Source organism: Erpetoichthys calabaricus, chromosome 6, assembly GCF_900747795.2.
Source record: "Erpetoichthys calabaricus chromosome 6, fErpCal1.3, whole genome shotgun sequence".
NCBI classification, from domain to species: Eukaryota; Metazoa; Chordata; class Cladistia; order Polypteriformes; family Polypteridae; genus Erpetoichthys; species Erpetoichthys calabaricus.
This window is the reverse complement of record NC_041399.2, coordinates 10,608,368-10,632,438: the sequence shown is the minus strand read 5'-3', so window position 1 is coordinate 10,632,438 and position 24,071 is coordinate 10,608,368. Positions and strand designations below refer to the sequence as shown.

General features: G+C 44.7%; 1 protein-coding gene across 9 annotated transcripts in view; it reads right to left on the bottom strand.

Annotated features, from left to right (window-relative positions):
- The window catches only part of LOC114653202 (RNA-binding Raly-like protein), a 1,200,559-nt gene that overhangs the window by 52,575 nt on the left and 1,123,913 nt on the right, over positions 1-24,071 (bottom strand). For 6 of the 9 annotated variants that reach the window (XM_051929289.1, XM_051929291.1, XM_051929292.1 and 3 more), the window contains 2 exons: positions 19,328-19,429; positions 15,479-15,639 (listed from right to left, as the gene is read on the bottom strand). In XM_051929289.1, the coding sequence (XP_051785249.1) occupies positions 15,479-15,639; positions 19,328-19,429 (263 nt within the window). The remainder of the gene's footprint in view (positions 1-15,478; positions 15,640-19,327; positions 19,430-24,071) is intronic. The other 3 variants (XM_051929293.1, XM_051929294.1, XM_051929297.1) reach the window with 1 other exon arrangement.

The window sequence follows — 24,071 nt, the reverse complement described above, 5'->3', positions numbered from 1 at the left end:
TCCAGAAAGTGCTACTGCTCTAGAAAACATCACACATTGTTCCTGTTCCAAAGAAGGCAGGAGCCTCTTCAACTACTGGCTGCAGACCAGTGGCACGTACATCTCACATCATTGAAACCTTTGAGAGGCTGGTCCTGGAGTATACGAGTTCTCTTGTGGTAGACCACCTGGGCCCACTGCAGTTTGCCTATTGGACAAAGACTGGAGTGGAGGATGTAAATCTCTGTTTGCTCCACAAAGCTGGCAGCACTGTGAGGATTCTGTTTTTTGATTTCTCCAGTGGCTTTCAATACCATCCAGGGGTCAACTCTAAGATATGCAGGTGGATGAGCCAGAGGTGTCCTGGATAATGGACTATCTGTCAGGCCAATGGACATCATTCAGTTGGCTTTATGCAAGATACTGGATTTCCACTTTTATTCCTGCTCTTGTCTTAATCAGATATGCACACGCGCAGAGATGAGTGCTTTGTGTTTTCTGCATTAGAAGCAGACCCCCCACTTGAGAGGTAGCCCCTAGTGAAAGTCTAATTAGGCTTCAGCTTTGCATCTGAACAAAAGAACTGACATCAAGGTTCAGCACTTCAGGACACAATGGTGGGGTGAGACAAAAGACCGTCACTCAATGGAATTAGCTCAGAAGCTCGGGGAATTATCCAGTCATCCTTAATTCCACATTATGAGGTATAAATATTAATATTATCATAGAAATGATTTTAGCAGGATAACAGTAAAACATTTTTATGTTATTTTCTAAGCATTTGTATGGGCGGCACGGTGGCGCAGTGGGTAGCGCTGCTGCCTCGCAGTTGGGAGACCTGGGGACCTGGGTTCGCTCCCCGGGTCCTCCCTGCGTGGAGTTTGCATGTTCTCTCCGTGTCTGCGTGGGTTTCTTCCGGGCGCTCCGGTTTCCTCCCACAGTCCAAAGACATGCAGGTTAGGTGGATTGGTGATTCTAAATTGGCCCTAGTGTGTGCTTGGTGTGTGGGTGTGTTTGTGTGTGTCCTGTGGTGGGTTGGCACCCTGCCCAGGATTGTTTCCTGCCTTGTGCCCTGTGTTGGCTGGGATTGGCTCCAGCTGACCCCCGTGACCCTGTGTTCGGATTCAGCGGGTTGGAAAATGGATGGATGGATGGAAGCATTTGTATTCTAACCTGCTTGTCCAGAGCAGAGTTGAGGGATCTGGTTAATGTCCCAGAAACTGTGGGCACTGGGCCAGAGCTAAGCATGGACACGTCAGTGGTGTCATGGCTCAATGAAACGTCACCTCACTGGCTTAATTGTAAGTTCAATAGGAGAAAACGCCTGGCAAGGACATGCTTAACTGACAAAGTGTGTTCATTGAAATGTATGTGCCCTATGCCAGCCTGGTCTGCTGTTGTTACACACCAGTTTGATGAATAAATAAGGCACTGTATGATAGATAGATATTAAATAATGGCTTTTGTAGCTATGGTGTCAATCCATCTATCTTTCAGAGAAATTACATTATTAGTGATTATATAATACCTTTCATATCTGTCTATATACAGAATGTGTTAAATAATGCCTTTTATACCTACTGAATCTTTCTAGCTAGACAGATACCAATTATATAGTACCTTTCATATCCTTAAAGCTATTGTGATGGACGACCGGCTACAGACTCCGGTCGCCACCCCCAGGCCGCAAGGAGGAGCCCTCCGGACAGCATGATGGTGCCCCGAGTTCCAGCAGGGCCTCATGGACTTTGTAGTTTATATACACAGCCCTGCTGGATACCTTGGGGACCACCGGGAGTCGCTGTAGGGGGGCTAGTGGGCTCTTGTGTGCCCTATAACCCGGGAGTGCGTCAGCATCACGTGTCCAGAAGAAACAACATGCTCCCGGGGTGAAGAAGAGGACTGTTTACCCTGACCCGGAAGGAAACGGACTTGTGGGTTTTGCCAGGAACCATTTCCGGGTCAGGGGATATAAAAGGACTATGGGAAAGCCCAGACACGGAGCTGAGCTGGGAGGTAGGGTGGCGACGTGTCTGGGCGAGGAGGATTGGTTTTGAGAGAGAGTATTGGTGATTTATATGAGTGTGGAGTGGAAGGTGCTTGGTGCACAGTATAATAGAAAATAAATAATAATTATTCTTTTACCTCGTGTTCAGAGTGGTACCTGAGGTTGTTAGAGGTGGCTCCACGCCTCTACTGTTACACTATATATTAAATAATACCTTTTGTACCTACTGATAGATAGAAAAAATATACACAGATATATACATATATACACAGTATACAGTGCATCCGGAAAGTATTCACAGCGCATCACTTTTTCCACATTTTGTTATGTTACAGCCTTATTCCAAAATAGATTAAATTCATTTTTTTCCTCAGAATTCTACACACAACACCCCATAATGACAACGTGAAAAAAGTTTACTTGAGGTTTTTGCAAATTTATTAAAAATAAAAACATTGAGAAATCCCATGTCCATAAGTATTCACAGCCTTTGCCATGAAGCTCCAAATTGAGCTCAGGTACATCCTGTTTCCTCTGATCATCCTTGAGATGTTTCTGCAGCTTCATTGGAGTCCACCTGTGGTAAATTCAGTTGACTGGACATGATTTGAAAAGGCACACACCTGTCTATAGAAGGTCCCACAGTTGACAGTTCATGTCAGAGCACAAACCAAGCATGAAGTCAAAGGAATTGTCTGTAGACCTCCGAGACAGGATTGTCTCAAGGCACAAATCTGGGGAAGGTTACAGAAAAATTTCTGCTTCTTTGAAGGACCCAATGAGCACAGTGGCCTCCATCATCTGTAAGTGGAAGAAGTTCGAAACCACCAGGACTCTTCCTAGAGCTGGCTGGCCATCTAAACTGAGCGATCGGGGGAGAAGGACCTTAGTCAGGGAGGTGACCAAGAACCCGATGGCCACTCTATCAGAGCTATAGAGGTCCTCCGTGGAGAGAGGAGAACCTTCCAGAAGGACAACCATCTCTGCAGCAATCCACCAATCAGGCTTGTATGGTAGAGTGGCCAGACGGAAGCCACTCCTTAGCAAAAGGCACATGGCAGCCTGCCTGGAGTTTGCCAAAAGGCACCTGAAGGACTCTCAGACCATGAGAAAGAAAATTCTCTGGTCTGATGAGACAAAGATTGAACTCTTTGGTGTGAATGCCAGGCGTCACGTTTGGAGGAAACCAGGCACCGCTCATCACCAGGCCAATACCATCCCTACAGTGAAGCATGGTGGTGGCAGCATCATGCTGTGGGGATGTCTTTCAGCGTCAGGGACTGCGAGACTAGTCAGGATAAAGGGAAAGATGACTGCAGCAATGTACAGAGACATCCTGGATAAAAACCTGCTCCAGAGCGCTCTTGACCTCAGACTGGGGCGACGATTCATCTTTCAGCAGGACAACGACCTTAAGGACACAGCCAAGATATCAAAGGAGTGCCTTCAGGACAACTCTGTGAATGTCCTTGAGTGGCCCAGCCAGAGCCCAGACTTGAATCTGATTGAACATCTCTGGAGAGATCTTAAAATGGCTGTGCACCGACGCTTCCCATCCAACCTGATGGAGCTTGAGAGGTGCTGCAAAGAGGAATGGGAGAAACTGGCCAAGGATAGGTGTGCCAAGCTTGTGGCATCATATTCAACAAGACTTGAGGCTGGAATTGCTGCCAAAGGGGCATCGACAAAGTATTGAGCAAAGGCTGTGAATACTTATGGACATGGGATTTCTCAGTTTTTTTATTTTTAATAAATTTGCAAAAACCTCAAGTAAACTTTTTTCACGTTGTCATTATGGGGTGTTGTGTGTAGAATTCTGAGGAAAAAAATTAATTTAATCCATTTTGGAATAAGGCTGTAACATAACAAAATGTGGAAAAAGTGACGCGCTGTGAATACTTTCCGGATGCACTGTAAGCCCAGGTTGCTTGATGAGTGAGGCTGCAGTTCTTGCCCTGTGCCGTTATGTTGCCCATTACGATCAGAGCATTTTGAAAATAGATGACATAACAACTGCATTTCTTATTTTTTTTTTTTGCTTTCCTTATGTGTTATTTAAAACCAGCGAGGCGGACCAACCCGTCTTCGGAAGCAATCTCTGCCTAGTAATTGTCTCTAAATTGTTTTAATCCGCCTTATATATATTCCCTTGACACACACTGACATTTTACTTAATCTCCTTTCACATCATCCTAAATCAACAGTAACCGATATCGGGCGCAGTTCTAAACCAATCTGTCTGGCTGAGGACGTAACAAGAAAAGTAATTCCAGGAGGATGTCAAGCATGAAAACACCTCACCTCGCTGCATTCGCCGATTTATTATCCCAATAACACCAGATTTGCTATGTTGGTTCTCTCATTTTCCGGCTAAAGGCGAGATTTTCAAACAGCTAAATTGAGAAGAATTTTTTTTTTTATTTGTTATGTTTATTTTTGCTGTCATGCTTCATAGAGACGGCGCTTTGTACATCCCAGCGTAAGAAGTGTGACAAATGAGATGGGACATTTCGGTCCCTCAAGCTCGTTTTGGTTTGCTGATAGATACATTCTCACTTTGTATCAGGTGTGGCCTGTAGAGGGCATCAGTGAGTCCCAAATCCTAGACAAAGCCACACCAGCATTGTTCTGGGTTCAAGACTTGAGCATGGGAAAGGTGCTATATGAATAAAATGTATTATTATTATTATTTATTATTAATAAGTAAATTCTATTTGTTTTACAAAATACCTTTCAATGGATTCTTCTTCCAACAATCTACAATTCCAACAACACAACTCTTCCTCTTCCACTCCTACCAGGTGAGCTTTACCAGACTCCTCTTCTGAGTCTGACTCATCCCCTTACCCAGCTGGGACCCCCTGAGTATGGAAGAACTGGGGTAGAGAGTATTTTCAAGACCCCCCTGGACCGACCGACAGAGGGCAGCACCCTTAGCTTGCAGTGGGGTCACGGGTTGTGAGCATGGAAGTTCAACCCTGCTGGGGCCTGTGGCCACTGCCAGGGGGCAACTAGATTTTAACAAGGCCACTATCTGACAGCACTTACGCCATACCCAGATGTGCTGCCTGGAAGAAGCTGGTTGGGCACCTGGAGTCCTTCAGGGTGCCCTATAAAAGGAGCCAGTCACCACCACTTAATGGCCTGAGTCGGGAGGAAGAGGACAAAGCCTGTGGTGGAATGGAGGCAGCAAAAAGCTGAACAGCACCAAAACTGAAGTTCTTTTAATTGGTACCCCCCATCAACTTTGTTCCCTCCGTAAATTGTATTTCCTTTTCTGGCCATACCATTACTTTGTCCCCCTTTGTTACTAATTTGGGTGTCAAGTTAGACCCCCATCTGTCATTCGATACACGTGTCCATCACCTCTGTAAAGCTGCATTCCTTCATCTTCGAAACATAGCCAAGCTCTGTCCCTGCCTGTCCATTTGTGATGCTGAAAAGCTGGTTCATGCCTTTGTCTCCTCCAGGCTGGACTATCGTAATGCACTCCTCATCGGGATACCCAACAAAAGCCTTCAAAAACTCAAACAAATCCAAAATAGTGCTGCAAGGATCCTAATGAGGGTGTGGAAATATGAACACATCTCACCAATCCTTCGGTCACTTCACTGGCTCCCATCTCCGTATCGAATACAAACTCTGTTTGCTCACTCACCAGTGTATCCATGGAAATGCTCCACAATATCTTAAGGAACTTCTTATATTACAATCCACTACAAGAAACCCACCGCCTTCACCCCCCTGTGACCAAACTTCGTACAATGGGTGACCGGATCTTTGCAGTTACAGCTCCACGGCTCTGGAATGGCCTACCAGAGAACCTGAGAACACAGCAGATGGTGGGCTGTTTTAAAAAAACAGCTAAAGACTTTTCTATTCAGGAAAGCATTTTAACAAAATTGACTCTATATATGCCTCGCTGTTAGGAGACACAGGTCCTGGGAGTTTGCATGTTCTCCCCGTGTCTGCGTGGGTTTCCTCCCACAGTCCAAAGACATGCAGGTTAGGTGCATTGGCGATCCTAAATTGTCCCTGGTGTGTGCTTGGTGTGTGTGTGTGTATGTGTCCTGCGGTGGGCTGGCACCCTGCCCGGGGTTTGTTTCCAGCCTTGTGCCCTGTGTTGGCTAGGATTGGCTCCAGCAGACCCTCGTGACCCTGTAGTTAGGATATAGCGGGTTAGATAATGGATGGATGGATGGACTCTAATTATTGTTTTATCTTGTTGTGTCTTTGTTTACATTTTTTTTATGTAGCACTTTGAGGTTTACTACAAATGTAAAATGCCTTATAAATAAAATTATTGCCCCGTGAGCATCGCGTGCTGGACTATAAATAAACTGTGTGCTGGGTGGACTAAAACCTGCGTCAGGGTTAGGGTGGCTGTACTCGGCCTGGGCAGGAATACTTCTGGTTTAATAAGATTGAGAATACAAAGCACTTCCAGGTCAGGCCGAGCCCCTCCCTGATAGTGGAGCCTGTTCTCATTAGCTCCCTCTAGTGGCACCTGAAGACCCTAGCAGAACTACAACTCCCATGCAGCCTGGCCAGTGTTCAAACAGGAGCCTTACCAGGGGGATGCTGCCACCCAACGTATTGCCCCAGAAGGCCGCCCCTCACTGTCCTCCTCCAATGACAACCTCTCTGCATACAGTCATATGAAAAAGTTTGGGAACCCCTCTTAATTCTTTGGATTTTTGTATCTCATTGGCGGAGCTTTCAAAGTAGCAACTTCCTTTTAATATCTGACATGCCTTATGGACACAGTAGGATTTCAGCAGTGACATTAAGGTTATTGGATTAACAGAAAATATGCAATATGTATCATAACAAAATTAGACAGGTGCATAAATGTGGGCACCTCAACAGAGATATGACATCAATACTTAGTTGAGCCTCCTTTTGTCCTCTAGACGCTGTCCTCCTATAGCCTTTGATGAGTGTCTGGATTCTGGATGGAGGTATTGTTGACCATTCTTCATACAAAATCTCTCCAGTTCAGTTCAATTTGATGGACAGCCTTCTTCAAATCATCCCATAGATTTTCGATGAAATTCAAGTCAGGGGACTGTGACGGCCATTCCAGAACATTGTACTTCTCCTTCTGCATGAATGCCTTTGTAGATTTCCAACTGTGTTTTGGGTCATTGTCTTGTTGGAATATCCAACCCCTACGTAACTTCAACTTTGTGACTGATGCCTGAATATTATCCTGAAGAATTTGTTGATATTGGGTTGAATTCATCGGACCCTCGACTTTAACAAGGGCCCCAGTCCCTGAACTGGCCACACAGCCCCACAGCATGATGGAACCTCCACCAAATTTGACAGGAGGTAGCAGGTGTTTTTCTTGGAATGCGGTGTTCTTGTTCCGCCATGCAAAGCCCTTTTTGTTCTGACCAAATAACTCAATTTTTGTCTCATCAGTCCAAAGCACTTTGTTCCATAATGAATCTGGCTTGTCTAAATGAGCATTGGCATACAACAAGCAACTCTGTTTGTGGTGTGAGTGCAGAAAGGGCTTCTTTCTTATCACCCTGCCATACAGATGTTTGAAGTGTAGAACGATGTACAGATACACCATCTGCAGCAAGATGTTCTTGCAGGTCTTTGGAGGTGATCTGTGGGTTGTCTGTCACCATTCTCACAATCCTGCTCATATGCCACTCCTGTATTTTTCTTGGCCTGCCAGACCTGCTGGGTTTAACAGCAACTGTGCCTGTGGCCTTCCATTTCCTGATTCCATTCCTTACAGTTGAAACTGACAGTTTAAACCTCTGAGATGGCTTTTTGTAGCCTTCCCTAAACCACGAGACTCAACAATCTTTGTTTTCAGATCTTTGGAGAGTTGCTTTGAGGATCCCATGCTGTCACTCTTCAGAGGAGAGTCAAAGGGAAGGAAGCCCAACTTGTAATTGACCACCTTAAATACCTTTATATCTCATGATTGGACGCACCTGTGTATGAAGTTCAAGGCTTAACGAGCTCATCACACCAAGTAATCAGCATTGAGCAGTGACAGGCATTCAAATCAGCACAATGACAAGGGGGCCAATATTTGTGCACAGCCAGTTTTTCACATTTGATTTAATTTCATACAACTAAATACTGCTTCACTAAAAATCTTTGTTTGGAAAACACCGCAGTACTCAGATGTTCATGGGAAATGTAAGACATACCACTGTTATCTTTTTTGCTGAAAGGAGAGTCAATTATTATGCTGGCTGAGAGGGGTTCACAAACTTTTTCATATGACTGTAAGAAAGGTATCACTGACCAACCTGGCTGGGATGCTCATTCATTCGTATCCTTCACTTTCTGCACAATGTATTGCGTTATAGATTGCATTTTAATACTGGCTGTCCTACCTGTCTAAGATGGGTTGAAATTTAAGGAATCAATATAGACTTCAGTGCTAACATCTGAAGTGAACCACCATCTTTTTGAAATGTATATTATAATGTATGTGGTACTAAAATGCATTGCATTTGTCATTCCAGCATATGGCGCAAATGGCACATCACAAACATCCATCCATCCATTCATCCATCCATCCATTTCCCAACCCGCTGAATCTGAACACAGGGTCACGGGGGTCTGCTGGAGCCAATCCCAGCCAACACAGGGCACAAGGCAGGGAATCACAAACATTAAAACTTTTATTATGAATCCCATACCAAATGGCATATAACAGAGACATATGCATTGCAGTTTTCATTCCAGCACGTGGTGTATCACAAACATTTGTAGTAATAACATGTCTTATTATGAATATGCAATCTGTTGGAATGACAAATGCAATGCATATGTCTCTGTTATACGCCATTTGGTATGGGATTCATAATAAAATTGTTAATGTTCATGATGGCGGCACGGTGGCGCAGTGGGTAGCGCTGCTGCCTCGCAGTTGGGAGATCTGGGGACCTGGGTTCGATTCCCGGGTCCTCCCTGCGTGGAGTTTGCATGTTCTCCCCGTGTCTGCGTGGGTTTCCTCCGGGCGCTCCGGTTTCCTCCCACATTCCAAAGACATGCACGTTAGGTGGATTGGCGATTCTAAATTGGCCCTAGTGTGTGCTTGGTGTGTGGGTGTGTTTGTGTGTGTCCTGCGGTGGGTTGGCACCCTGCCCAGGATTGTTTCCTGCCTTGTGCCCTGTGTTGGCTGGGATTGGCTCCAGCAGACCCCCGTGACCCTGTGTTCGGATTCAGCGGGTTGGGAAATGGATGGATGGATGTTCATGATGCAGCACCTGTGCCATCTGTATGAATGACAAATGCAATGAATTTTACAGAGGCATGCAAAAGTATTCAATCTCCTTGAAACACATCATAATTTTCTGCACGACAAAAGATTTGTCCACATTTTTATCCATTCAGTATTTTTACGTGAACCCTTATGCTGTTACAATTCATTTCCAGAGTCCAAATAAACCATTTTCTGTAGATAATTAAATGAAGAACAAAAAACTCCAAAGTTATTGTTTGCCCAAGTATTTAAACCTCTGTACTTTGGAAGCTCCATGTTTACACAAATGACAAATAAGTCACAAATGACACAAAGGTGGCAGTCTTTGACAGTCATAATTAAACATAATGAGGTCCAACTTATGAATCCTTTGTATCTCTTTTTATATTAAAAGCCACCTTTCTAAGGACCATAGTCTTTGTTGGACAATCCCTGCAAAAATGAAGACCGAGGAGTCTTCTGCTGATATGAGAAACAAAGTCATTGAAATGCACAAGGCAGGGAATGGCTACATAAAAATATTAAAAAGTTTGAATGTCCTGTCAAGCACTTTTGGATCCATCATCAGAAAGTGGAAGGTTCATCACAGCAGACCAGACTCTTACTAGAACAGGCTGCCCCTCCAAACTAAAGATCAGAGCGAGATGTCGACTGGTGAGAGAGGAGACTAAAAATCCAACTGTCACTCTCAGACTTCTGCAGTGCTCTTTGGCTGAGAGTGGAGTGAGGGTGCAGGGGTCCAAAATTTCAAGAGCTCTCCATAACACTGGCCTCTATGGGAGGGGAGCAAGAAAGAAACCATTCCTTAAGAAGGTCCACATAAAAACAGGTATGGCATTTGCTACAAAGCATGAGAAAGACTCATTTAAGATGTTGGAGAAGATTTTATGGTCAGATGAGGCCAAAATAGAACTACAGGTATTTGGCCAGACTTCAATGAGGTATGTGTGGTGTTAAACTAACTCTGTCCATGCCTCCAGAAACACCACACCTACGGTGAAATATGATGGTGGCAGCACCCTGCTATGGGGATGATTTTCATGTGCTTGGACTGGGAATCTTGTCAGAGCTGAAGGGACAATGGATGGAGATAAAGACCACACAATATCACAGGAGAACCTGTTCCAGTCTGCTATGAAATTACAGCTTGGGAGATTATTAGTCTTTCATCATGACAAAGACCCTCAGCATAAGGCCAAAGTGACACTGGAATGGCTCAGAAACAGAAAGGTGAAAGTTTTGGAATGGCAGAGTCAATGCCCTGATCTTCACCCTACTGAGAATCTGTGGCACTGTTTGAAAACTGTTGTCAAGAGGTGCCATCCCACCAATCTACAGGGTCTTGATGGATTCTGCTAAGAAGAATGGGGAAGAATCCCTCCTGAACAATGTGCAGAACTGGGACATAACCAAAAGAACGACGGCCGTTAATGCAGCTAACGAGTTCTCAACAAAGTATGAACGTGAAGAGCTTGAATACGCAGACAAACACCAACTTTGGAGTTTCTCTTCTTCAGTTAAATATCTACAGAAAATGGTTGATCTGGCAGTTGGAGATGTACTGTTACCACATAAGAGTTCACATTAAAAATACTAAATGGATAAATACATGGACAAATCTTGTGTCATGCAGAAAAGTATGATGTGTTTCAAGGAGATTGAATACTTTTGCACACCACTGTACATGAGTGGGCTGTGGATTGGACTGGTGTCCTCTCCATGCCTGTTTCCTGTCTGTTCCTATCGCTGCTGGAGTAGGACCCGGCCCCCTTAACATCTCCCACCCACACCACCCTCCCCTACTGCTGTAAACCTGAATTGAATTAAACTGGTTTGAGAATGTTACATTAATACTGTTAAATTAATAAGTCATAGTCACAACAGGATGTTTATTTAAGATAATTTATTTGGATAATTTGATTTATTTATGTACATCCTCTGTTAATTACGACTTGCTTCCTTAGGTTCCTTATCTTATCTAAATTTAGCACTTTATCTGATTAATCTTCAAACAACATCGGATAATCACATGGAATCCTGTTTATGAAAAAAAAAGGATAGAGTAATATAAAAATGAAGTGATAAAATGCTTAGCATAACTCTCACCTTGTCTTACACTGTGGTAATCTTGTTGTTTGATATTCTAAACTCCTTGGGCATAAACACAGTCCTTATTATATTATCTGTAAGTGCGGCTTGGCTCAGACACTTGTCATGCTTATCTTGTGTAGATGATGGCATCCTCTGTTTTTGACTTTACAAATATCAAAGGTTCCACATTTTCAGGAGGGGCGAAATATATAATAGGGTAAAGAAAGAAAGAAAGAAAGAAAGAAAGAAAGAAAGAAAGAAAGAAAGAAAGAAAGAAAGAAAGAAAGGGCAACTTTGATATTCAGATGTCTGCCGATTTCTCCTGGCAGTTAACATGGTGCAATATGTATAACTTAGGATGGATCGTGGTGTGATGCCACAACAAACCACTTGGCGTAGTCGGCAGGATGTGTACTGGCGGTGCTGCACTGTAAGGTCGGGGATAAGTGAGAGAGAGATCAAGCACAGCTGATGTGACCAGGAAATGTCCCATTTACAGTCTTCTTCTTCTTTCGGCTGCTTTCCCGTTAGGGGTTTCCACAGCAGATCATCTTTTTCCATATCGTCCTGTTCTCGTCATCTTGCTCTGTGACACCCACCACCTGCATGTCCTTCCTCAGTACATCCATAAACCTTCTCTTAGGCCTTCCTCTTTTCCTCTTGCCTGGCAGCTCTATCCTTAACATCCTTCTCCCAATATACCCAGCATCTCTCCTCTGCACATGTCCAAACCAACGCAATCTCGCCTCTCTGATTTTGTCTCCCAACCGTCCAACTTGAGCTGACCCTCTAATGTCCTCATTTCCAATCCTGTCCATCCTCGTCACACCCAATGAAAATCTTAGTATCTTACTCTGCCACCTCCAGCTCTATCTCCTGTGCCACCGTCTCCAACCCATATAACATCGTCCTGTAGACCTTCCCTTTCACTCTTGCTGATATTCGTCTGTCACAAATCACTCCTGACACTCTTCTCCACCTACTCCACCCTGCCTGCCAACTCTACTCCCCTCATCCTCACCATTCCACTGACCTCCCTCTCATTGACACACATGTATTCTGTCTTGTTCCTTCTGACCTTCATTCATCTCCTCTCTAGAGCAGATCTCCACCCTCCAGGGCCTCCTCAGCCTGCTCCCTACTCTCACTACAGATCACAATGTCATCAGCAAACATCACAGTCCACGGGGACTCCTGTCTAATCTCATCTGTCAACCTGTCCATCACCATTGCAAATAAGAAAGGGCTCAGAGCCGATCCCTGATGTAATCCCACCTTTGTCACTTCTACCGCAGACCTCACCACTGTCACACTTCCCTCTTACATGTCCTATACCACTCTTATGTACTTCTCTGCCACCCCCAACTTCCTCCTACAATACCACAGCTCCTCTCGAGGCCCCCTGTCATATGCTTTCTCCAGGTCCACAAAGACGCAATGCAACTCCTTCTGGCCTTCTCTAAACTTCTCCATCAAAATCCTCAGAGCAAACATCACATCTGTGGTGCTCCTTCTTGGCACGAAACCATACTGCTGCTCACTAATCATCACCCCCTTTCTTAACATAGCTTCCTGTACTCTTTCCCATAACTTCATGCTGTGCCTCATCAATTTTATTCCCCTGTAGCGCCCAATTTACAGTACTTGAAAGAAATCCCTGCACTAGTGGAGATAGGAATTTTCCTATTAGCTCTTGCTACAGTATAAGACACTGCTTCTGAGGGACTTTGTAATCTAGACATTGCATGTTTGCACCTGACCATCAGACATTACCACAGTGCAAAATGTACAATTTGGAAAGGATCGTGTTGTGATTTTACAACAAACCACTTGGTGCAGTCGGCAGGATATGTACTGTAGATGAGAGGAGTGTAGTAGCGGTGCTGCGCAGTAACGTCAGGGATAAGTGAGGGAGAGATCAAGCACAGCTGATGTCACCAAGAAGCGTCCTGCTTGTGGCGCTATGAAGCAATCCCTGTATGAGCGGGCATAGGAGTTTTCCTATTAGATCTTGCTGTAAGACACTGCTGCTGAGGGCCTTTGCAGTCTAGATATCAAGGGTCTGCAGCTGACCATTGGCAGTTACCACAGTGCAAAATGATTCCACGGCAAAACAGAAAATTCTGCTTGGCAAGATATCCTTTGCCTACATTTTGCAGAGCAATTATGGAACAGCTCAGAATAACTCGTTAACCTTACAACCATGGTAAGTTCTAGAGGAGGACAATCTGCAGTGTGGACTCATCTTAGTATACAACTCTTTTTATCAGTTTTGCACTTCAGGGTCTCTCTCTTCATCATCATCACAAACCTTCCTAGTGTTGTGTCTCAGCACTAAGTGAGAATCAAACAAGCCGGAACCTATAGTTTGAGCTAATGACGATGTGCATCGTGCGTTCCCATGGAAGTCTTGTAGTGTTTCTTAGGCCATGACTGACGCACCTACCACAAAACAGTAGCGGCAGTAAACAATCCAAAATGGTATTGTGGGAAGATGATAGAAATGATTAGCGTTTTCCCAACTTCCTTTAAAACTTAATGTCAAAATTAGATATTCTGGGTATAAAACCCGCAGTTTAGCCACATAGATAATGAAATATTATGCAAAGGCAACATAAAGTCACAGAATGTACTAGTCATAACACCTAGGAGGGCTAGTATAAGAGGTGTCCCTTCAAACTCAGTTCAGCTTAGCATACCTTGACTAGAGCTGCTGCTTAGCTGCACATGCTGCATCTCTTTTGTTAGTCTTAGAAATAGAAATATAAGTAATGCAATATTTATAATCTGTTACTAACCATCTCCTATTCTGTTTCTCCGAATCCTCCTTTGGCACTTGGTGCCACTGCTCTACTTCCAAGTTGTTTGCTTGCCTAAGGAAAAGTTATCTCAGATAAAAGAGTGCTGGAATCATCAGGTAGAAGGGTCCTTTCATCTGATTGGCTGGCACCAGCACTGACTCAGCTGTGGAATAGCCAATGAAGAGGGAGCAGCTTGTTGGCTGAGGTCTCCAGGACTCTGACTGGGTCTAGCTGCTCTGACTCCTTTTTCTACAATCTAGCTGTGGTTCTACAAGGATCCTCCACAATGCTGGTGGCTTTACGGATGTAGCATGTGGTGTACTTGTCCAAGATGGAGAGAAGAGAGACTCTGATGATCTCCTCAGCTGTCCTAGCTTTCCACTGCAGGATCTTGCAATCCATGATGGTGCAATTTCCAAACCAGGCAGTGATGCAGCTGCTTAGGATGCGATCAATAGTCCCTCCATCGAAGGTAGTAAGGATCGGTGGTGGGAGATGAACTTTCCTCATCCTTCACAGTAAGTAAAAGTGCTGCTGGACTTTCTTGGCTATGGAGCTAATGTTGAGGGACCAAGTAAGGTTCTCTGTCGGGTGAACACCAAGGAATTTGGTGCTCTTGATGATCTCAATATACAGTGGAGGGTGATCACTTTGAGTTCTTCTGAAGTCAGCAACCATCTCTTTAGTTTTTGTCTACATTCAGATTGTTGGCTTTGTGTTAGTGTGTTAACCGCTGCAGCTCCTCTCCATAAGCCGACTCATAGTTCTAGCTGATGAGACCCACACAGTTGTGTTGTCAATGAACTTGATGATATGGTTCAAGCTGTGCATTGCAGTCAGTAAAGTGAACACCAACGGACTAAGCACACAGCCTTGTGGAGCAACAGTGCTCAGAGTGGTGGTGCTAGAGATGTACCAGAACAGAAAACAGCTGTCCACCGATATTCCTCATCCAACCTGACAGAGTATGAGAGGATCTAAAGGGAAGAAGGGCACAAAAAATCCCCAAATCCAGGTGTGCAAAGCTTTTCACATCATACACAAGAAGATTTCAGGCTATAATGGCTGCCAAAGGGACTTCAATGAAGTAGTCTGAATACTCGGTCAAAATGATGTTTCCGTTTTTTTTTTAATAAATTTGCAGAATTTTTAAATCTTGTTTTCGCTTTGTCATTCTAGGGTATTAAGGGTTGGATGATGTGATAAAAAGAAAAATTTAAATGATTTTAGCATAAGGCTGAAATAACATGGCAAATCAAAACTTTGAAAAAGCAAACTGCTAACATTTTTATTTGCATTTCTTGCCTCTGAAAATTCCAACCAGGAACACGATACGTCTGTGGACGCTGGACTTACATTTGGGGCCCGAAGATGAGGAGCCGGTTGTTGATCTTGATCCTCCTTTCATGGGGAAGCCACTTTTGCCTCTTCTTGTTGTGGGAGGAGCCACACGAGGACGTTTGAGGGGGATCACGGTACGAGGTGGTGGGGGTACACGGCCGTGATAATCAAAGAGCCTAAGAGAGAAAAGAGAAAGAAAAAATATACTCAGCCATGTCGTGTGACATGATTTGAATTTTAGTCCTATGGTTGACATCCATTTAAGACAGTGGTTCTCAAACTGTGGGGTGGGCCCCCCTTGGGGGGCACGAAGTAACAAAAAAGGGGGCGCGAAGATGTCACGAAGAATCAAAAATATGAAAAATACATCTATTGAAACCAAAACAAATTAATTTAATCTACATTCTGATACTAGAAAAATAAATAGAGTTAGATAAATGTCGATTTAAAAGTTAAGTAGGTATAATAAAATATGCATCTATCCATCCATCCATTATCCAACCCCAGGGTCACGGGGGTCTGCTGGAGCCAATCCCAGCCAACACAGGGCACAAGGCAGGAAACAAACCCCGGGCAGGGCGCCAGCCTACTGCAGATATGCATCTATGATATATTATTAATTAAAAAAGAACAATTGGTATTAGTGGGCTCCTTTCAAAAAAACGTTAGGGGGCGCGAAAACTGTTATGAAAACTCGGGTCGCAAATACTTAAAGGTTGAGAAACGCTGCTTTAAGGGTTACACTTTTAGTCTTTTTGGATGTGCAGATATTGCTGTTAGAAGTAAAGTGTCACCGTATAATACAATAGAACTGGCATTAACTTCTTTGTTAAAATCGGGAGTGGTCTGCCCTAGATTTTCTCCTATACTCACATATGGGGATGGATATTTATTTTATTATACTTTATTAATCTCGAAGGAAATTACTTGGTTTTTTGCAGGGTCAGCCATTGTACAGCACCCCTGGAGCAATTGAAGGTTAAGGGCCTTGCTCAAGGGCCCAGCGGAGTAGCATCTCTTTTGGCAGTGACAGGGATTCGAACCGGCAACCTTCAGGATACCAGCGCAGATCCCTTAGCCTCAGAGCCACCACTCCGCCCTGCAATATCTGCAAGACAATGATTATATTTTATATAATGTACATTACAGAACCATCAACAACAAATCAAATTAATAATATGTTGAACAACTAAAGTATAGAGGTATATATTGGACTCTGCAGCTGCATGAATAAAAGGTAAAAGTTGATAGATATCTACGTTTTGTATGTAATAATTGTATGCAAAATCTGGTAGACCTAAGTGAAAGCGTACTCAAGTTATCGTGTTTACATACACACACACGCACACACACATGTAATTCCAAAAATGGTATTTACGGATCCAGGGAGGTCTAAAACGTGGAGATTCATCAAAATCTCGAAATCTAATTTTTGGACGATTACAATACTTTCCCTACGAGAAAGTAAATCAGACTTAGGGAGGTCTAAAATGTCAAGATTCATCAAAATCTCGATATCGAATTATTGGATGATTGCAATACTTTCCCTATACTTTGTATACGAGAAACTAAAAAAACAAAAAAATCAATAGCTGCTCCAATCACCCACGCATCCATTTTCTTATTCTGCTTAGGCCAAATTAAGGTTATAGGGGCCAGGGCTTATTGTGACATCACTGGCAATCCACCCAGGGTAAAATGGCATTGCATTGCAGACACACATCCATATCATTGGTCAGTCACGCCAGATTAGTTTAAACTCAGAAATTAATATGCACATGTTGAAGATGAGGGATTTGCTGCATTGTGTCTGTGATTTGGGGATCTGCGATGTCCCCATAGTGATATTTATCTACATCCATGGCACTGTTTCCTGTGTTATTTGTTGGGCCACCTTCTTCACCAGACAATTTCCTCCTCATCCCTTGTCTCTTCTTCATGCACTTTGTTATTGTGTTTTTGACCAGGTGGAGTCGTCGGCTCACTTGAAGCAAATAAGTGTGTGAATGGAATCAAAGATGAAGTAAAGAGAGCTCTTTCTTGCCGTTTTATGTGCTCCAACATACCTAATTGAGTTTAGGTTAGATTAGACATACTTTATTTGTCCCTAAGGGGAAATTAGAAATTTACAGAAGCTCGAGAGAAAGAGACATATAAAAATAATATATAATTAATAAACAATAACCCCCTAAACACACATAAAATCTTCTGGATTGCATACTGCTGCAATCAATAGCAGGGCTATATGTGGCAGTAAGATGGTCAAACCTGTCCAGATGTTCATATGAAGGTGTTAACTTTTCAGTACAGCAGCTTGTTGTGTTCGATGGAGGAACATGCTGTTGGTTCAGAATTATTTGTCGTCCTGTTGCCAAGTTTAAAGATAAACATCAACAGGATGGTGCCGTAACGTGGACAAATTCAGTTAGTTTTTAAAAAGTCTGGATCACACTAATCAGCTTTAATTGTAGTGTGCTTATGTAGCAGTGTCATAATGCAATGCAAATACATAGTTAATTAGTCTTTTATATTTTATTTTGTTGTAGAGTGTGAACTTCACCAAAACTTTATAAATTGAGAATAGTAATTAAGTGAACAGAAGTGTGGTGTACAAAGTTCCTTCTAATCGGTTTCTAGTGGGGCCGTTAATAATGTGACTCATCTTGCATACCTTTAAAGGCCCAATAAGGGTGTAACATATATCGTGTACTCTGTGAAAAGAATACTATAAGAAATAGATACAGTATATATATATATATATATATATATATATATATATATATATATATACAGTATATACAGTATATATATTGTGAGGCTTTCAGCCCGGACACAAACAGACGCACACCGGCAGTTCTAAAACACACACATTTATTTACACCAAGGTCCCAAAACCCAAGTCCCGCACACACACAGTGCTTCCAGCACCAAAACACCCTTCCACGAGCCTTCAATGTCTGTGGGCCACCTCTCTTCTGTTCGTTGGAGCGTCGTCCTACTCCAGCACCCGACTCTCGCTCTTCGACTGTAGGAAGGCGGCCCCTTTTATATTCACCCAGATGTGCTCCAGGTGCTTGTTGTTGACCTTCCTGGTGTGGCAGAAGTGCCGCACGAGCACCCAGAAGCACTCCTGGCATCCCTGGAAGGTCCTTCCTGCCCAGGTGTGGTGGAAATGCAGATCTCCCGGGCTCCACGGTGCTCGGGGCGCCCCCACGGGCCCCAATGGGTTTGAACTTTCTTGCTCCGTCCCCGTGGTCCCCTCCTTATCCAGGGCGGTTGCCCCCTCGCGGCCCGGGGGATGTACAAACTGCCCCCCCAGTCCTTCCAGGCGTCCCGGCTGGGTCTTCAAAGTATTCATACTCATATCTGTTCTCATCCAGGCACTGCTGACAACGAGGGCCAACAGAATCACAGACACTAGGAATCACATCATTTGATTTTTGGATGCATCTTCTTTCACTGGCTTCTTTCGTTACATTTAGTGTTTTGTGCCATAAACTTTATCTTTTATGTATCCCCCCATAAGAAAAAATCCAGTGGCTTGAGGTCTGGTGAATTCAACAAAACCTCTTTGTCCAATCCACCTGTTGGGCAGATTTTCATCCAGATAGGCCCTCATATCATGGTGATGAAGAGGGGGTGCTCCATCTTATTGAAAATAAAAGTACTCATCCGCAAACATCTCTCGAACACGTGGCATGATGGCTTAAATAAATGACACCAGTCACAGTTTATGGAAAAAGAATTGCCCAATTAAACCCAAACCCTGGTACCATAACACGCCTGCGTGCTACGAAAGTGAGTGGGAGGATCAGCTCACAAGGTAAACTGGGTAACAAATAGGAGTGAGACTAAACTACTAACCTCTCTTCCTCTTCCAGCCCTAGAGTGGAGGAGGAGCCCACCGAAGACGAGTGACCACGTTTCCGGTCTGCCCCAGAAGCCCTGCACCTTCCAGTCACCCAGCTATAAAAGAAACGAGAAAACTGAAAGTCGGCGTTCATTGCATGGACCGCGACTGCCAGAGTCAGACTGCCTGCAGGAGCAACCTAAACAAGGTCTCTAAGAACCCGAGAACGATTATGTTACTTTCTTTTCCAGTTTTTGAGTTCAAAACTAACATTGTTGCTATTAAATGGGGTCCTCGCTGGAGACGCCAACATTTCACGTAAAAATACACATCCTAGTCAGTCACACCAGGCCTGCTTGAAGACACTAATTTATCTGCACATGTTGAAGATGAAGGAGTCTGAGATTTGCAGAGCTGTGGTTCCTCCTAGTGGTCACACCTGATAAGGAGAATCCTGCCCTACCCATCACGATCCTGAACTGAATGAAGTGGGTTCAAGAATGCCGATGATGTTACCTGATAAGGAAAATGCTGCCCTGATAACAAAAGAAAAAGACACACTCACTAAGAAACACTTCAAATTTTGGGGGACACAAATTCCAAGTGGACCCTAATTGTCCTGCTTTTGTTGTCATTGTCTGGCACCAACCTCCTAGAGGGAAGGCGGTGTACAGGACATGCCTTCATTTCTTTCAGTTTTTCCATTCTTCTTGCAGCTGTGTTGATGTCGATACCTGTCCAGTCTCTGACGTTATCCATCTACAGTACCTCCTTCTGTGTCTTCCCCTACCCTTTTCCTCCATACATCCCAGAATAATCCATCCATCCATTTTCCAACCCGCTGAATCCGAACACAGGGTCACGGGGGTCTGCTGGAGCCAATCCCAGCCAACACAGGGCACAAGGCAGGGAACCAATCCCGGGCAGGGTGCCAACCCACCACAGGACACACACAAACACACCCACACACCAAGCACACACTAGGGCCAATTTAGAAACGCCAATCCACCTAACCTGCATGTCTTTGGACTGTGGGAGGAAACCGGAGCGCCCGGAGGAAACCCACGCAGACACGGGGAGAACATGCAAACTCCACGCAGGGAGGACCCGGGAAGCGAACCCGGGTCCCCAGGTCTCCCAACTGCGAGGCAGCAGCGCTACCCACTGCGCCACCGTGCCGCCCCTCCCAGAATAATGTCCATCCTAAACACACTGGTTTCCTTGTCACATGATCATTATAATGTTGTGCTGTGGAGAACTTCCTCTAGTGAGCTGTAAACTGGCATTCTTTGGCTCAAAGGTGTGCTCTTTGTGGGGTGAGCTAAATGGAGACCTCCATCCATCAGCTGCACAGAGCTAGAGTCCGACAACTGTGAATGGTATGCTTCCCTGGTGACGCCAACCAAACTCTCCATCTTTGTTTTAGCTCCCAGTTCTCTGCACAGAGTCACCACTACACTCCACCCGTTCGTAGGGCAAATCACACCCTTTATGGCAATTGAATTGCTGTGGACTCACATCACCAAGCATCTAATTTCAGAGATATGAGCTTTGGTGAACTTCCTGTAGTGAGCTGTATTCCAGCAATCTTTAGCTCAAAGATGAGTGCTTTGTGGAGATCTCAGCAAATGAAGACCTCCATCCATCGTCTGTGCAGAGCCAGTCTTTGACTACTGTGAATGGTGTGCTTCCCTGGTGATGTCAACCAAACCCTCCCTCTTTGTTAGCCCTCACCTTCTCTGCGGAGAGTCGCCACTACACTCCAACCATTCACAGTACAAATCCCATGCTTGTCGCCAATTGATTTGAGGTGAACTCACACCATCAATCATCTAATTTCAGAGATTTGTGCTGTGGTGAACGTCCTGTAGTGAGATGTGAACTGGTGTTCTTAGGCCTCAGAGGTGAGTACTTTGTGGCTTGAGCTAAATGGAGACCTCCGTCCTTCAGACACGAACAGCCCATCTCTGGTGACATCAGCCGATCTCTCTCCCCCTCTTTGTTAGCCCCCACCTTTTCTGTGGAAGTCGCCACTACACTCCACCCATTCACAGTACAAATCCCACCCTTGTCGCCAATTGATTTGAGGTGAACTCACACCATCAATAATCTCATATCTGTGCTGTGGTGAACTGCCAGTGGTAAGCTCTGAGCCAAAGTTCTTTGACTCAAAAGTGATCACTTCATGGTGTGAGCTAAAGGAAGGCCTCCATCCTTCCAGTGAGACCTGTGAACTTTCTGCAGTGAGTTGTGAACCGGCACTCGCTGGTTCAGAGGTGAGCACTTTGCAGAATGAGCAACACAGAGACACTCCATCCTTCAGACATGAAGAGCCCATCTACAGTGTCATCAGCTGATTTCTCTCTCTGTGTTAGCCCCCACCCTCTCTGTGCAGCATCACCATTACACTCCACCTATTCACAGTGCAAATCCCACCTTTGTTGTGAATTGAATTGCTGTGGACTCACGCCAGCAAGTTTCTAATTTTTTTTGTGGTGAACTTCCTGTAGTGAACTGTAAACCGGTATTCTTTGGCTCAAAGCTTTGCAGAGATCTCCACAAATGGAGACCTCCATCCATCAGCTGCACAGAGCCAGCCTCTGACTACTGTTAATGGTGTGCTTCCCTGGTGGCGTCAACCAAACTCTCCCTCTTTGTTTTAGCTCCCAATTCTCTGCACAGAGTCACCACTACACTCCACCAGTTTGTAGGGCAAATCTCCCCCCTTTCTCCAATTGAACTGCTGTGGACTAAAATCACCAAGCATCTAATTTCAGAGATTTGTGATGTCATGAACTTCCTATAGTGAGCTGTAAACCGGTAATCTTTAGCTCAAAGGTGGGTGCTTTGTGAAGATCTCAGCAAATGGAGACCTCCAACCATCATCTGTGCAGAGCCAGTCTTTGACTACTGTGAATGGTGTGCTTCCCTGGTGATGTCAACTGAACTCTCCCTCTTTGTGTCAGCTCCCACCTTCTCTGTGCAGTGTTGCCACTACACTTCACCCGTTCGTAGGGCAAATCACACCCTTATCATCAATTGAATTGAGGTGGACTCACATCACCAAGCATCTAATTTCAGAGATTTGTGCTGTGGTGAACTTTCCGTAGTGAGCTGTGAACTGGTGTTCTTTGGCTCAGAGGTGAGTACTTTGTGGCATGAGCTAAACAGAGACCTCCATCCTTCAGACATGATAAGCCCGTTTCTGGTGACATCAACTGATCTCTCACCCCTCTGTGTGAGCCCCCACCTTTTCTGCAGAAGGTGCCACTCCTCTCCACCCATTCACAGTGCCAATCCCACCCTTGTTGCCAAATGATTTGAGGTGGACTCACATCATGAATCATCTCATATTTGTACTGTGGTGATCTGCCAGTGGTAAGCTCTGAGCCAACGTTCTTTGACTCAGTGGTTAGCACTTCGTGGCGTGAGCTAAAGGAAGACGTCCATCCTTCCACCGAGACCTGTGAACTTTCTGTAGTGAGCTGTGAACCGGCATTTGCTGACTCTGAGGTGAGCGCTTTGCAGAATGAGCTAAACAGAGACCTCCATCCTTCAGACATGAAGAGCCCATCTTCAGTGTCATCAGCTGATTTCTCTCTCTGTGTTAGCCCCCACCCTCTCTGTGCAGCATCACCATTACACTCCACCTATTCACAGTGCAGGTCCCACCTTTGTTGCCAATTGAATTGTTGTGGACTCACGCCAGCAAGTTTCTAACTTCTTTTTGTGGTGAACTTCCTATAGTGAACTGTAAACCGGCATTCTTTGGCTCAAAGCTATGCAGAGATCTCCGCAAATGGAGACCTCCATCCATCAGCTGCACAGAGCCAACCTCTGACTGCTGTGAATGGTGTGCTTCCCTGGCGGCGTCAACCAAACTCTCCCTCTTTGTTTTAGCTCCCAATTCTCTGCATAGAGTCACCACTACACTCCACCCGTTCGTAGGGTAAATCCCCCCTGTTTCTCCAATTGAATTGCGGTGGACTAACATCACCAAGCATCTAATTTCAGAGATTTGTGATGTCGTGAACTTCCTGTAGTGAGCTATAAACCAGCAATATTTGACTCAAAAGTGAGCGCTTTGCAGTACGAGATACATGAAGACCTCCATCCGTCTGACACGATAAGCCCGTCTCTGGTAACGTCAACCGATATCTCTCTCTCTTCTCTCTCTTTGTGTTAGCCCTGACTTACTCTGCACCCATCTCTGTCCACTGAGAGTGGTATGCTTCTCTGGTGACCTCTCTCTGTGTCAGTCCCCACTTTCTCTTCGCAGTCACCACTACACTCCACCCATTCACACTGCAAACGCCACCTCTGTTGCCAACTGAATTACTTAATGGACTCACACCACCAAACATCTCAGTTCCAGGATTTGTGCTGTGGTGACCTTCCTTGTAGAAAGCTGTGAACCAGCGACTTCCTGGTTCAGAGGTGAGCACTTTGCGGCGTGAGCTAAACGGAGACCTCCCTCCTTCAACCACGAAGAGCCCACCTCTGGTGACATCAGCTGATCTCTCTCTCTCTCTCTCTCTCTCTCTCTCTCTGGGTCAGTCCCCACCTTCTCTGCACAGCATTGCCACTACTATCTGTGTTTGTAGCTACCTAAGGTAGCATCAGTCCACATTACCTTGGATAATTGGGGTTCTACTGTAGTAAGTTTCACTGTGTGACGTTCTCTCACTGTCAAATTTTGTCTGCTTGCTGCAGTTCAAAGGGTAGTTTGTAGCCCCCCCAACCCTCTACATTCTCTGA